Source organism: Pseudonaja textilis, chromosome Z (assembly GCF_049901715.1).
Source record: "Pseudonaja textilis isolate UNSWEBS1 chromosome Z, rPseTex1.2, whole genome shotgun sequence".
NCBI classification, from domain to species: Eukaryota; Metazoa; Chordata; class Lepidosauria; order Squamata; family Elapidae; genus Pseudonaja; species Pseudonaja textilis.
The window spans coordinates 10,353,802-10,369,110 of NC_142008.1; the positions used below are offsets into that span (position 1 = coordinate 10,353,802).

At 36.3% G+C, this 15,309-nt stretch overlaps 1 protein-coding gene across 4 annotated transcripts in view; it reads right to left on the reverse strand.

The window, feature by feature from the left end:
* Nucleotides 1-2,030: 2,030 nt before the first annotated feature.
* ESYT2 (extended synaptotagmin 2) overlaps nucleotides 2,031-15,309 on the reverse strand; it is a 59,752-nt gene continuing 46,473 nt past the window's right edge. For 2 of the 4 annotated variants that reach the window (XM_026718308.2, XM_087916784.1), the window contains 10 exons: nucleotides 14,570-14,632; nucleotides 12,250-12,324; nucleotides 11,165-11,251; nucleotides 10,401-10,550; nucleotides 8,155-8,540; nucleotides 7,218-7,316; nucleotides 6,788-6,919; nucleotides 6,148-6,253; nucleotides 5,342-5,388; nucleotides 2,031-5,246 (listed from right to left, as the gene is read on the reverse strand). In XM_026718308.2, the coding sequence (XP_026574093.1) occupies nucleotides 5,201-5,246; nucleotides 5,342-5,388; nucleotides 6,148-6,253; nucleotides 6,788-6,919; nucleotides 7,218-7,316; nucleotides 8,155-8,540; nucleotides 10,401-10,550; nucleotides 11,165-11,251; nucleotides 12,250-12,324; nucleotides 14,570-14,632 (1,191 nt within the window). In that variant the 3' untranslated portion in view covers nucleotides 2,031-5,200. The remainder of the gene's footprint in view (nucleotides 5,247-5,341; nucleotides 5,389-6,147; nucleotides 6,254-6,787; nucleotides 6,920-7,217; nucleotides 7,317-8,154; nucleotides 8,541-10,400; nucleotides 10,551-11,164; nucleotides 11,252-12,249; nucleotides 12,325-14,569; nucleotides 14,633-15,309) is intronic. The other 2 variants (XM_087916783.1, XM_026718309.2) reach the window with 1 other exon arrangement.

Consider the following 15,309-nt stretch of genomic DNA (forward strand, 5'->3'; position numbering starts at 1 on the left):
AAATAGTTGAAATAGTTTGATACCTCACTGAAATAGTTTGATACCTCTGCTGTGATCCAAATGCTACAGTAAGTTAAATTACTTTCCTAGTTGCTTTATGTTTTAAATTACTGATGTTGGTTCTGTATACGGATTGTGGTGGCTCAATATTCAGCTCCCTCTGCTGCAACCGATGAATCATCTATATTTTAAACTTTCTAGCAGTTGTTACTTTTCAGCACATTATTCTGAAAAACAGCATTTCAAAAAAAAATGATTTCAGAGTTCAAATAGTTTCTGCATCTTTTAACTTTTGATTTTTCATTGCAATGTCCAGCTGCAGCCCCATTCTGCACAAAATTTTCCGAGATTCCATTTATTGTAAAGACTGAAATGATCCAGATTGTAAGCAACAATGAATCCTCTTAAGTATTTCATGCTATATTGAATAGTTTTTAATTAAAAGTGTGATCCTTTGTATGTTTGCACAGAATTATATCATTGAAATTTAAATTAATCAGAATAGAGCTGGAAGGACCTTAACAGGGGACATTTGAAACAAGTGGCTGTCTTTTTTTTCTTTTTTTTAAACCTCCAGTGAGAAAGCACCCACAACTTCTGGAGGCAAACTAATTCATTGTTATTAAGAAGTTTCTCCTTAATTACAGGTTGCTCCTGTCCTTGATTAGTTTTCATCTATCGTTTCTTGTCTTGCCGTCTGGTGCTTTGGAAAATAAGTTGACCCCTCTTCTTTCAGGCAACCCCTCAAAAATTGAAATACTGCTAACATGTCCTTCTTTTCTTTAGACCAGTGGTGACTAACTTTTTGGGCTCCTGTGCCAAAAATTGTGTGTGTGCTTGCACGCTCATGTGCCAGCACCCAGAACACAATGTGCGTGGCACCCTCCCCATGCCCCCTGTGCATGCATGTGCAATTCCTCCTGCCACCGCCCCCTTACCTACACTGCACCTCCCAACTGATTTTCAGCCCGTTTGAAGCCTTTTTTGGCCTGCCAGAGGCTTGAGGGAAGCTTCCGCAGGCTGAAAAATGGGCCCGTTACATCACTTCCGGTATTTCCGGAAATGCAGGAAGTGACGAAACAGGCCTATTTTTCGGCCTGCAAAAGCTTCCCTCAAGATTCTAGCAGGCCGAAAAAGGCCCAAAAATCAGCTGGGAGGCGCATGCAAGCACAGTAAGGTAAGTTTGCCTAGGGCTCACGTGCCCGCACAAATGGCTGTGTGCCACCTGGGGATTCGCCATCACAGCTCTAGACTAACCGAGCCCAATTCCTGCAACCATTCTTCATATATTTTAATCACCAGCCTTTAATTGTCTTAGTTGCTCATCTCTGCACTTTTTTCAAAGTCTCATAATCTTTTTTGTAATGTGGTAACCAAAACTGGATGTGGTCTTCCAGGTCTGGATTTACTAAGGATTTATAAAGCAGTACATTTGTTTATTTATATATCCCTCTTGTCCCCTTATGTTTTCAGAAGTGTCATCTATATTACTAATTATCCAGGTGACGAAAGAATTATTGAGATGCTGAGATTCTCATTGGCTATAAGCAAACAACATTCATATTCAGTCAAATGTCATGGACAGAGTTTTTTCAAGTAGAAATCTACACGTATTAAGGATATATAATGTAGCTAACATTTTTAAAATTGGCCACCCATTCTAAAACTAATGTTGGAAAAAAGGAAAGGTAGCATCAACTACCGAGAACAAGAAGCAAGCTTTAATTCATATGCATAGCAACACTTGTCAAATAATTTTTCTTTTCTTTTTAACACTTTCATCAAAGCCTTAAGAACCCACTCAAATGTCGGGTGCTTTCCATCATTCCACAGGATGGATTGCAAATTGCAACTAAAAAGCTGTGAATCTTAAGAAAATGCCACCATTTTGTATCTGTTCTTCCCTATTTTTTCAGTGTAGCTGTATGTAATACAATGCTTTGGGAAGTAAACTGAGGGCACTAAAAGCTGCTAATTATGTCAAGTAAACCCAGCAGATAGTCTTTGAATGAAGGAAAAGAGACAGTGAGTTCCATATGGACCATTTACTGAATAAATACATGCAATAGCAAAATTAGATCAGCAAAAAACAATGCAATCTGTAGTCAAACAACTACTCTTTTCTTTTCCCCAGTTGCTGCATCATGATAGAATTTGAAACAGGAAAGAATGTTAAATCCTTAAGTCAAATAACAGCTTCATTGGTGGTTAGATTACAACAGCTCTAAATACAAAATGCAGCAAAAACTGCACCAGTTTCAACAGCACATAAAGATGGGTAAATACAGAGAACAAAGCTTGGCTTTCATTACATGAAATATTTAAGCTTTTTTAAGGCACAGAATAGAAAACAGAGAAATCTAATCTGATGGTATTCAGTCATAGAATTGCTAATTGGAATCTCATCAATCCTCATCATTCTTCAGTGAACCATTAAATTGTGAACAGGATATTCATGCACTCGGTTTCTATGTCCCAAAGGCAGAAAATTGTTTTAGTAATCATTCAGATTTTGGTCCAAATTTTCTCCATCTCTTACTGCAGAGCTATTTTCAATATATTTCACATTGCATCAATTCAATTATTATTATTATTTTGCATTCATGCAAAATGCAAGAGATATGGCCTTATTAGAAAGAACAGAGATGATAGGGAATATAACATTACTTTGTGTACCTTAACCTCAAACTAAAGTCTTATTTCAACTTACCAGGGGGCTTTTTCTCATTTTTTAAAATTCCTTTTCCTAATTTTAGTTTTTGATTGCAAAAAAGAAGCCCAAGGAGCTAAATCGTTCTGCATGAACTTGTTGATATTATGAGCCTCCTCTTCTCACCACACTGTCTTTATTAGTAGAATTCAAATATAACTTTAGAAATTACCACTTAAACCAGAGGTTTCCAAACTTGGCAACTTTAAGACTTGTGGACTGCAACTCTTGAAACACACAAGTTGAAGTCCACAAGTCTTAAAGTTGCCAAGTTGGGAGACCCCTGACTTAAGCAATGCCACTATATGGTACTCTTACTTACTGATGTCACAGTAAGCCACAACGGAATGCAAAGGTTAGAAGATCTCTTGTTTTTTTTCCAGTAAAATTTCAAATTATGGAATTATTTATTTATATCTTTTTTTCCTCATAAGTATATTTAATGGCTGAATCACCCACCTGCATATTCTTTTTTTTTTAAAGATTTCCCTGAAAGTTGTCATGCAGTAAATGCACTTCTATCATTTAAAAGGAAGTGAGGACCGCTAACCTAAGCTATGTTGTGTTAAGAGTTACTTATGCTATTCTGAATGAAGCCAACATGCCCATGTGCAGGTACATCACACTGAAATATAGACAACTGATTCTCAAAACATGATACAGACAATTTGCTACATATATTACAGGCACTTTGGTATCCTTAGTAGTCTAGTTATTTATAGGGCACAATGGGAAGTTCTCTACAAGCTTCAGTGAAGACTGCTTCTCTTGGAGAACTTCTTCAAAATTGTCTAAGCCAGAGTTAAGATTTTTGTAAGTTCAATTATAAAGCTAATATCCCTAAAGTTTAATTCACCATAGAAATCATTTGGCCAAGAGGACTTTCTAAGACTCTCAAAATTCCGATAAAATGTTATTATTTTACAGTATTGTATTATTCTTAGAAAGGCATTGCATATATATTCAAAATGGTGTGTAGCTAACTTCCATGGAACTATGCCATTTCTTGGGTTAAAATACAAAACTGCATCATTTTTGTTAAAACCATCTGAGAAAGCTTTCAAAAATATTTGAATAAATATAATTAATTTCCCCCTTGATTCTATTCTGAAAGCAACAATGAATAAAATGTTCACACTCAAATAACCAAGCCCATTTTAGCAAACTGTTCTTGCATTTCCTGGGCCTGCGAAAATCAAATGGGGGAAAAAAAGCTATACCGATTAGAAGATATATTTGATTTTAAATGACTCACTGGAAGTCTTTTTTCCTGCATTATTGTTATACAGAAGCACTGTGGATCAGCTTCAATGCTGTTTTTGCACACTATGTCCTCCCATTCTGCACTGTCATATTCCTTATTAGTAATGTGTGAATGAATCAACTTTGGAACTGGTACTTTCAAAAGAATGCAGTGCTATGAATGCTACGTGGCTACTACATGCATTGATTAAAAAAAAAAACAACCCTGCTCCAGGAATCAATACTGATAGTCCTGAAACAACTGTGAAAGAATCAACCAGAAATTCAGAAGTCTATACAGCTTGAGCTCATTATTTGCTGGTATTCCACATACAATTGTAAACATGCTTTAAAACTCAATTATAAACTGTTTCCTATCGGTAGCAATCAATATGACATCACAATGTTCTATCAAGGTGGCTGCCAAATCCTAATTCGTTATATATCTTGATGATACTGTTGCATTGGTATTTCCCTGCATTTTGGATAGGGCAAATAAACCTTTAATAAGAAGCGGTGAATGGAAAAAACACGGTACTGTACTACATAAATCTTCATTTTCACATCCTGGGTAAATATATAATATCTGCATTTGTGAATTATATGCATTATCTGAATGAAACTCAAAGAATACATTTTTCAATATAAATATTAAAGGTTAATATTTTGTATTTCCCTTTTTTGCAAATATTTAATCATACATCATTACATCAATAGTTTTCATTTTTTAAAAATAAGAAACTCTTAAATCCATAATATTAGTAAGAGTAAGTCCATTTTGCTAGCTATGCTATTCTCAAATTTGTTTTAAGATTTTTATATCATACTTTTTCCAAAGAAAATAGTTTTCTTTGACATCTTTTTCAGCATTCACACCTCTGAGGAAAATGCATTTTAAAAAATAGTATCTATTTACATGGCAGATATCTTGATAAGAGACAAATAAGGTAAAAGAAATGAAAGATAGCCCACTTTTCTTAAGGACAGAAATGCCATAACAGGACCTACTAAAACAAATGTTTATTCTACAAACCCTATTGCACATTAAAATTGCTGTTAACAAATGGAAAAAATCGTTTATAAGTAAGCTGGCTTAAGCCTACGGCAAAATCTCAAGTTATTATAAAATGGTTGGGGTGATGGGCCAAGTAACTAAAAGTTATAAAAAGTAATATCGGTACAATGCTGATAAAATACATAAAGATTGGCAAAGATATGCTAACAGGAGCTTTTGGAATCCAAAGCTGTCTAAGGTGCAATATTAGGTCTCGTCCCATCTTCTGTCAAGTCATACCTATGAAACAAATAAAAGAAGAAAAAGAAACAATGAACTCTTATCCAAATTCTCAATGGGGTAAAATTGAAAAGGGATCCTATGGCTGCACTTACCACTGAGTACAATTTTTGGAAAGTTCTTCTGATAGAGGTATCAATACCTGCAAGAAGAAACAAATAAATTATGACATGAGATTCTGTATGCCTTGGTTCTATGGAAAGCCATCCTAGATTCCGCCTTTGACTCTTAACCTCCTGTATGCAGTGTCATGGCTCACAAACATGAAATCTGAATTGTGATTCCAGTACAAAGTTAACCTCTTCAACACAACTGGTTCTATTTTATGAACATTTTTTCACAGCATCCCCTCCATATGCATGGCTCTTAAATCCTTAGAGAAAATACATCGAACAAGGTAAAGGTAATGTCTGATTTTTTCCCCCAATTCAAATCTTTACACATCAGCTCAATGGGATCCTGCTAGAAAATGCATGAAAGTTTTAAAAAAAAAGTAATTCTGTTTCAGAATCAGATCTACATAAAATTTATGGGATTATGCCTGTAATCCATCCCCACCCTCTTGGTTTTCTTGAAAGGCCTCAAAACATGGTTCTTCTGTGCTAGAAAGGGGCTAATATTGGTAGACTACAAAGTAAAATCTGCTTCCATGCTGCTCATGTACTTGGTTCCCAGTTTTATCCAATTCCTGTTAATTTTAATATTTTTAATGTTTGTACGCTCTTCCTTTTATTTTCTTGCTAGCTCCCCAGAGTCACCTGGATTATGAGATGCGTGGCATATAAATTAAATAAATAAACGTTGCCAAAAGAGAGGAACTAGCTGGTATTCTACAATACTTCAATTCATATTTATTTGCCATTGTCCGACCAATACTTTGTTTTACCTCTGTGATACTCACCTTACCAAGCAGACCTTTATCTTTAGATAAGAATCCTCCACTGTTCTTCACTGCTACATCTAAAGTTCTTCTCTGTAGATCAGACAAAGGGACGCTGAAATCAAAACTGAGAAGGGAAAAATGTTTCAGACAGAATATAATCAAAATACTTTGAAGTCAGGAGATCTGTGGCTTTAGAATATTTGCCTAAAGGGCCTGAAAATCAGCAAGATTTTTGAAGTTGCAACTGCTCAACTCATACCTATTACATAAGGGACATTACCCTCAGCAAAATTTTTTGCCTTCCACTGTTTTTAATGCTCATTTTAATAATCTATATTACTCCCAAGGCACAGCTCCAAATTCTACTTTTTAAATTATAATATTTATATCAATTAATGCCCAATTGATTGGGCTTTTTTGACAACTTATCCTCTACAAAAACATAATGTGGGTATACTGATAAAAGACTCATTTTTTATAATCTTATTTATAGAGATTGTAACAAAATAAACCAGAGGATGCTAATTGGCTACATCTGCATTTATTTTTATCCTCCTGCATTGTACTTTGAGTAGAAGTCACATTTCAGAACAAAGAAAGAAAATTTAATAATTTTCCAACTTTATGTGGTAAAATCAGAAACCAGATTGCAACATACGCCTGGTCAAACACTGGATTTAAATTCTTCTTTGAAACACTCGTTTTTCTTCTTCCTGATCTCCTCTTGTCAGGCAATAAATACATTCGAACGTAAGGGTCAGAACCGTCTTCTGAAAAGGCGATTAGATTTCTACAATGAAAGAATACAAAATATCCAGATCAGAAATAGTTAATAAAACAGCACATCCTTTCTCCAGGATACACCAATCTCTTTTTCCCATCTGCCTGGATACAAGCCCTCAGCCTGAATTCCCAAGAGAATCCTGGCTGGTCAAAGTCAGCTAAACAGGGAGATTTAACTGGAGGAATAAAGCTCAGCATTTTTGACAAGATGGGAGTGAAAAAAGCAAAGCCTTCCCAGTTCTCCTACATTGCAATCGTGCCTTGCAGATAAATTGATAAATGCAAGAAATATATAATACGATCACCTGCATGAATGCACAACCACCATAAGTTTGTTTCTCTGTGAACTGTGACGAATTGTTAACTGAATCTGGCCCAATGGAGACTGTCCCAGCGTTGTTCCACTAGAAAAATCAGGATAATACAAACTGTCAATGTTGAGTTTCCACAGTAACAAAATAATTCTTCCTTTTGTGATTTTGTGGGTATATTATGAAGCAAATAGTTCAGTAAAAACCCTAAAATAGTGTTCTACATGCATACATAAGAAAATCCTAAATGAGGTTCTGTATGTACAATTTACAATTCATTCCAATTTTCCAGACACAATTAAAATACAACATTACTAAATATTAATTGTTGATTTGTGAAGACATGTTTTGGTTTTGAGAAGCAACAATATAAAATAAGAGTTGCTGAATACTGGCAATATATATATTGAGGGGTGCCGGAATTGGTGCCTTTTAAACTTGCAAATAAATATCTGAGTCTAGGTGGAAACCTCATGAAAATGTCAACTCAGTGCGCAGATGCTGTAAACAAAATGCAAATATTTATGCTTAGAATCATTAGAAAGAGAACTTAAAAGTAAATATTGTCAGAGTATATTCATTAACTGGCAGAGACATGGTTAACAGGAGCAGCCAATGGGAGCTGACAGCCTGGATGTAGTTTGGCTCTGTGTGCTTTGCTGAGAATTGAAACTGAAACTAACTTGCTTGCTTGCTGAAACTGATATCTGCGTTGAGTTGCTGCTGCTTGTGTTTTTTGTTTATGTTACATTGAAAGAATCTACAAATGGTATTGTAAACTTTACTTATATTATTATGTTTATAAAGAAGTTAATGATCCTGCTGAATCAGTTGTCTGTGTGTTTTCTGGATTTGAATTTCTGCTGCAAACTCTAACAAAAATGCCAATGTAAGAATAGATGCAATATAAAAAAAGAATTTGGGACTGTACTTTTCAAGTTGCCTCAGACGTTGTCTTAATTCCTGCGTGGCGATGGGGAGAGAGATGTCTGAAGCTATACTTGGAGTAGGCTCTTTGACCGAAAGGTGGCTGGGAGAACCGCTCAGGTTGGTGGTCAGAAGACCGGAGGAACTTCTGCTGAGATCTGTTGGCCACGGAGGGTTAGGATTGGAGGGAAGGCCTGTTTCCGTCCCGTCAGTCCTCTTATTGGCATCTGCAACTGTAGAACTTGGGGCTTTGCTCACATCAGCTGCCGGAGAGGGGGGGACCTGAGGCTTGAAAGTACCCTTCCTCCCATCTTTGGAAACAGAAGGCCTCTTCACTTTGGCCGTATATTGGTAATCTGGAGATCTCTCTTGGCTTTCAAGAGAAAGGATCTAACAGTCACAAAACAAACAAGAAGACCACTTTTATTCTTTCTTACAGTTCAGAGAAGAAGAAGAAAGTTGCCTACACTAGGGACCCCCAACCTTGACCACTTTAAGACTTATAGACCTCAACTCAACTCCCAGAATTCCCCAGCCAGCCATGGTTGGAGGCCCCTGGCCCCTGGCCTATACCATTGAATGTAGCTTCCGACATTGGGGAGAAAGCTGAGGTACACGAACGGATTACAAGAGAACCAAAGCAGACCTGGAAGAGTTGTCTTTGAGGCTATTTTTCCACTCCCTCCAATTGCTCTACAGTAGGGCTGCCAAACTCCCGGTCCATGGGCCAGATACATCATATGCTGCTGTGCCCACACCGGGTTTAGGAAAGGGGGGAAAGTCCTGATATGTCATGTGATGCTGCCATGACATGAGTTTGACACCCTGCTCTGTAAAAACATGCCTGGAAAACCGAAGTCCACCTGAATTAAGCTTAATTGTCACACTGACGGTAAGATAAACAAAAGGAGCAAATGAGAGAGAAAGAGATGCACAAAATCCTAATGGACTCAAGCTTGACTCAGCCTTCCATCCTTCTGAGATCAGTAAAATGATGAAGGGGCAATATATAAATAATTCTTACATTGTACATCATCCAAAGAATGGTTTGTAAAGCGCTATGTGGCAGAATATAAGCTTAAATGCTATTGCTGTGCTGTTGCTATTGATTCCAACTCATTAAAAATAACCTTATTTATTGTCTGTTGTAAAGATATGCCAATTATGATGCAATGTGTGTCATTTTAAACTCTTAATCCCACCATTTAAAAGAATCTATATCTTGATATAAGAAGCATTATAGTTGCTTTTACTCATTCCAAATGCAGACCTTCCTATAGATTAAGCAGATATAAGAAGAGGAATGGTTTCACATTAAAATTAGATCTCTGGGGCATTTCTTCTTAACTTGATGGGAGAAAACTCTTCCAAGCTTTAGGCCAGTGGTGGCTAACCTTTTTGGGCTCCTGTGCCAAAAATTGTGTGCGTGCTTGCACGCTTGCACTCGCGTGCCAGCACTCAGAAGGCAATGTGCGCACCCCCACGCCCCCTATTCATACGCGCGTAATCCCCACCCACCCCTACTGTCCTCTTACCTAAACTGCACCTCACAGCTGATTTTTGGCTGGCTTGAAGCCTTTTTCGGCCTCCCAGAGGCTTGAGGAAGGCTTCTGCAGGCCAAAAACTAGCCCCGTTTCATCACTTCCGGTATTTTCAGAAAAACAGGAAGTGATGAAATGAAGCTAGTTTTCAGCTTGCAAAGTCTGCAAAGGCCTTCCTCAAGCCTTTGGGAGGCTGAAAAGGGCCTCAAACCGGCCGAAAATCAGCTGTGTTCACTGGGCATGTGTGCGCCTCACAGCTGATTTTCAGCGCATGCCCAGTGAGGTAAGTTTGCCTGCAGCTTACATGCCGGCACAAATGGCTCTGCATGACACCTGTGGCACATGTGCCATAGGTTCGCCATCACGACTTTAGGCAGAAGTTTTAATCACTTTTGCTTTGGGGCAGCAAAAGGGAAGCAAGGTAGTGACTGAAATCTTCGATGCAAAGCATTTTGTTCCATCACTGAAATACAGACTCACTCTATGGCATATATTGACACTTTCACCACAGTGTGCAGCTTTGTTCTCAAGAACTTCCAATGTGTCAATCAAGTAACTAAGTTTATAACATCTCATTCCCAAGCAAAGCTGCAGACCTTTTAAAATATTTTCCTTTCTTTCTTCAAATATAATTTGCATAACACTACCATTGCCACAATTATTATGTGCTTAATTTTTAAATACATTTTAGCAAACTGTTATAATATACCCTGAGTGCAATCTTCATGGATATAGTGCTGTTTGGACCAGAATTGTTAAGATGAAATCTCTGATGCATAGTTAGATCTTCACTTGCAAGGAGTTGGTTAAGAGGAAGCTTAAAATTTCCCAAGGAGCACTGGTGTTGTTCATCTTTGACCTATAGAAAAAGGAAAAAGAATTGTTACATTTAAATGAAAACCTGTATTAAGAAAAACTTAACAAATTATTGAGTCCTTAATTTTATTCAATTAACCTGATTCTTGACCCATTAATAAACTTAATCAGCTTAGAATGAACCCATGCAAAAAAGGTGTTAGGCACGTTGGCTTTTTCTAACAAAGAAAAAGCGAATACAGTATTTAAAAATAATTCAGTAACAACACCAGTATCAATAGTTAAATAAGACATCTTTGTTTGCTATAATCTGAATTTATATGTATTGTCACTTTTCCTTACACACTCAAATCCAGCACTAAAGAAAGCCAAATTTGACATGACATTTATGCTATATTTAGTACAAAGTAAGCTTTACACTATATTACATATATATTACTGAAAGAATTCTAAAAAATTCTAATCACCTACTAAAATTTGTTAAGCAAATAGGCAGAATCACAGATATTTCCAAGATACGACCCCTTGTTTATTCAGTAAAACATTTGACTACTGAGAATACAACATTTTTACTGCAATATTCCCAACGCTGCAGCCATTCTGGCATTCTACCCTCAATAGATACCTCACATCAAGCAAATAACTAGAATGACCTACCTCAACTTCTAGTTCTTGTCGTCGAGGATTATGAACAAAAAAGGTGAAATGCTCTTCCCAAACGGGTTCATTGGTCTTATAGCGGATCTATTCAAAGGTAGGATTCTTTATTAACATATATGAAAAAAAGTAAGCCTACTTATATAGACACACAGACGTTCTTCTCCCTTTGCTCCAAGGACTGCATGTCCTTGGGCAGGGGTGTCAAACTCAAGGCCTAGGGGCCGGATCCAGCCCACAGGATGCCTAGATCTGGCCCATGAGGCCACCCTGAAAACAGTGAAGGACTGGCCCAGGGTACCTCTGCAAAAATGGAGCTTGCAAGGGCAGCGCATGAGCTCCGTTTTCACTGGCAGAGGCTGTCTCACCTAAAAACGGAGCTCGGGAGCCCGTTTTCGTTGGCAGAGCACTTGGGCCACTACAGGCACCTCCCAACACCAGTGATATCACACTGGCCACGCCCAGCCATGTCCACCCCTGCCCCCAAGATCAAACACAACTCTGATACGGCCTTCAATGAAATTGAGTTTGACACCCCTGTCCTTGGGTAATATACTAAGGGCACTGGGCAACAGTGGAAATCACAAAGCTGGATATTCAACATACACATGCATATAAATACATAGAAACATCAAAGTGGTTTGCATTGGAAGTTTATACCTCACATTCTACAATGTGCTTTGTCCCTCAATGAAATTTTTTTTTCCAGATTTCTGGAATGGCAAACAGAGTTGCTTTAATCTTTTATTTCACTTGCATTCCTAAACCAGATCAGAAATATGAGCTGGGGATAGAGAGAGTAATGTGAAGGATATTGTCTTCTTAAACCAGTTTTCAAGTACAGCACTTTTTATCCAAAGAAGCTCACAGCAGTATGTCCCTTTGACACCCTGTCCTTCCACACCAGTTCTAACTCAGATCCAAGGGCCTGCAAATTGGTTTGGGGAGTGGGAGAGTGAGGGGTTCCATTAGCTTTGAAAGAAAATGTTACTCAGACTGATGTGATCCTGTATATACAAAACGTGGAAAAATCACGTGTGAACTGTATTGTTTTACAAAAAAGGACAAAAGTGGTTAAGACTTGCCTTGCTTTCTTGTGCGTTGTGTCCAACTGTCATTAAGACAAGGGGGTTTGGATTACTGTTCATTTTCTTCCCTGTCTGAAAATGTAGAAAACAAAAATTCTATTACGCTTATTTTCTTTCCATCCACATTCGGGGTCACGAAGTATATGAGATATAGGAATCACATAACTTACCTTAAAAGATTTTCACATAGAAATCACTGAGGTTTCCAACCCTTTTACAAGTATTGTGTTTTTGAATGGACTGGTTTAAAATGCTCAATCTTTCATCCTTAAATAAGCATTTCATCCCCCCAAAGTTAATGAAGCAACATCAGAACAAATGAATGAATGTTGCAGCCAGGAAGCAAAAGGGGTATATGGAGAAAATGCAAGCTTAGAAACCTAATCTTACATATATGGAATGATTAAGCAAAATGTCAGAATTATAAAACATTTGGAAGATAATAAAAGAGATGATATGCTATGGTTTTATTATAAGTTTACCTAGTTTTCTTACTAGAACCACAAAAGTAATTTTAAAGAACTGAGATGATGAATGTCTATTAATAGTCTACCTACCAATTTCTCAGATAAATACTTTTTGTTAAGAAGGAGTTACAGAAGTTAATCTGAAGCATCTATCAATGCTGTTAATACATTAATTAAATTATTATTAATTAATTTATAAACAGAACTCCAAAAAAGTAACATGATTAAAGGAGACGTTAAAACAATGTTAAGACAAAAATTGCAGATTAAAGACATGGGTATTATTCTCATCTCAGCACATACTGTTTTGAATTTTTAAAGGGTAAGCCATGTTTAATTTAGTTTACCTAACAATTTGCTTTTCACTGTGAAAAAAATTAAATTGACAGAAAATTCATTCAGATTTTTTCCCAAGTTAGTTCCATTTCTGAAAATTATCTTCAAGGGCAAAATATAAGCCATATGGATCTTCACCAATATCATCCCTGTTTTATATTACGTATTTTTGAATACGTATGAAAGAGGCTCTTAATCATACCCTTATTTGGTAAGATGTATTGTTTATTGAATGTTTGGCCTGTTGAGATATTGACCTGTTCAGACACTTATTTCTTATTTATGTTTTTCTTAACTTTACCAATTTCTGGTTTTCCAAATGTAAAACTCAGACAATTTATTTACCACTGAAAGGCAAAACTGATGGACAGACAAAATGTCTCTCAGAAAATACTGCAGTTACCCCTTTAATATAAGCAGAACTTGTTTCTAAAAGTAACAGAAGTAAGATTCAAGTCTTACTTCTTGCTTCAGGAAACTGGGAGGCACATTTCTTTTTTATATATATATGGTACCAATTAAGTTTTCTACAGGTAGGGATAAACAGATAGGTACTGTCTATATAGCTGCTTACAGCTAGTCTTTCAGTTCAAACAGCAATTTTGAGCTATGTACCTGCACAATTTATAAACTAGCTATTCTGTGTTGTAAGCATCTTCAAAAAAGTACTGCTCCTACTTTCCACATTAGTGGCAGGACTAAATTTAGTTTTCCACTGGCAATTTGTCTTTTTAATTGCATGCTTGTATCTACAGTGGTAATCCTGAAAGAAAAGGGATGGAATTAATAAGCCTACAAAAGGTTTCTGTTTCATGATGACTTAGTGGTCCTTATATTAGTTTTGTTATGAAGATTTTGATTGCCAATATGCAGTTACATCCCCAAGTTCAGCAAATGTATTAAAAAGGGATCAAGGATTCTGGGTTAAAAAAAAAAAGCATCAATAGGTTTAATAAATGCATGCTTTTGAAAATATTTTGGACATTCAGTAGGATGGAAGAATTTAGAAGAATTAAATAATTTGTTTAATAGTAATATTATAGCTGGCTCTCTAATGCCAACTTTTTAAAAATAATTGCTTATGAGAATTAAATATTATTTGTTTTTATAATTTATATAATGCAACCACTGATGGGATATGCCTTCTACTTACAGGCAAACTAATGTTATTGAGTCCTGATCTAACTTTGTGACACTAAGCTTACATCTCCTGGAATTCAAAATACTTAAAAGATATTTTCAATTATTTAGGACTGCCTTTATAATCTTTATAAATAACTCAAGGTGGTGAACATACCTAATCCTTTTTCCTCCTCCTATTTTCCCCATAACAACAAGACTGTGTGATGAGTTAGCTAAGAGTGAGTGATTGGCCCAAAGTCACCCAAATGGCTCTCATGATTAACTCACAGGGTCTTGTTTTGAGTTTGGTGCCTTCACCATTAGACCAAACTGGCAGCTCAGAGTCTTTATTTAAGTGCGTGATTTTAAATGGAAAATTGTATCACTTTTACCTTTAAGACTTTCTGAACAGCAGACTTCTTCAAGGCTTCTGGATTATAATCTAAAGGGTTATGCTTTTAAACCAGAAGAAAATGAACATACAGAGGGTTAATATGACATGCAATGAAGTAGCTCCAATTGGTTAATTAAGGACAGGACAACAATGGCAGACCAAACAAACATTCTCAGAAGAAAGAGAAAAATGCTTGAACATTAATATATATGAAGTAACTTGATAAACCCTTTTTTTTTCTTATTCCATTTTTAATTATAATATTTCACTGACTTTTTCCAGACAGGCTAAGATTCTCCTATTTGCAGTAACTTTTTTGCTCCATTGCATTTGATTTGATAATATGGATACCAAAAGTAGAATAGATCTAACCAGCTGATAATTTTCATTAACAATTTCTAATTTTATTTCAGAAAAACGGCATCATCCTGACAGTAAAGCAGGCAAACTATAACGAATTAAAACTACAGCACTACCAAACTAATTTAAGAAATTAGGAATTCTTAAAAAGAGAGGGAGAGGGATTCTAGAATTTCATTTTGTCCCAAAATTTCTGAGATGGAATAGACAGTTAAATCCAGCTTAAAAAAATAGAATGGAAACTAAATTGCTAGGCAAAGCATGCTAGCTACTTCAAAACAGGAAAAGAGATGGAATTCTCTGTCCTCCGGAATAACTATTTAAAGTTTGTCTTGTTTTCAATGGGAAAAATGTTATAAACTTGTACGTATGTCTCAA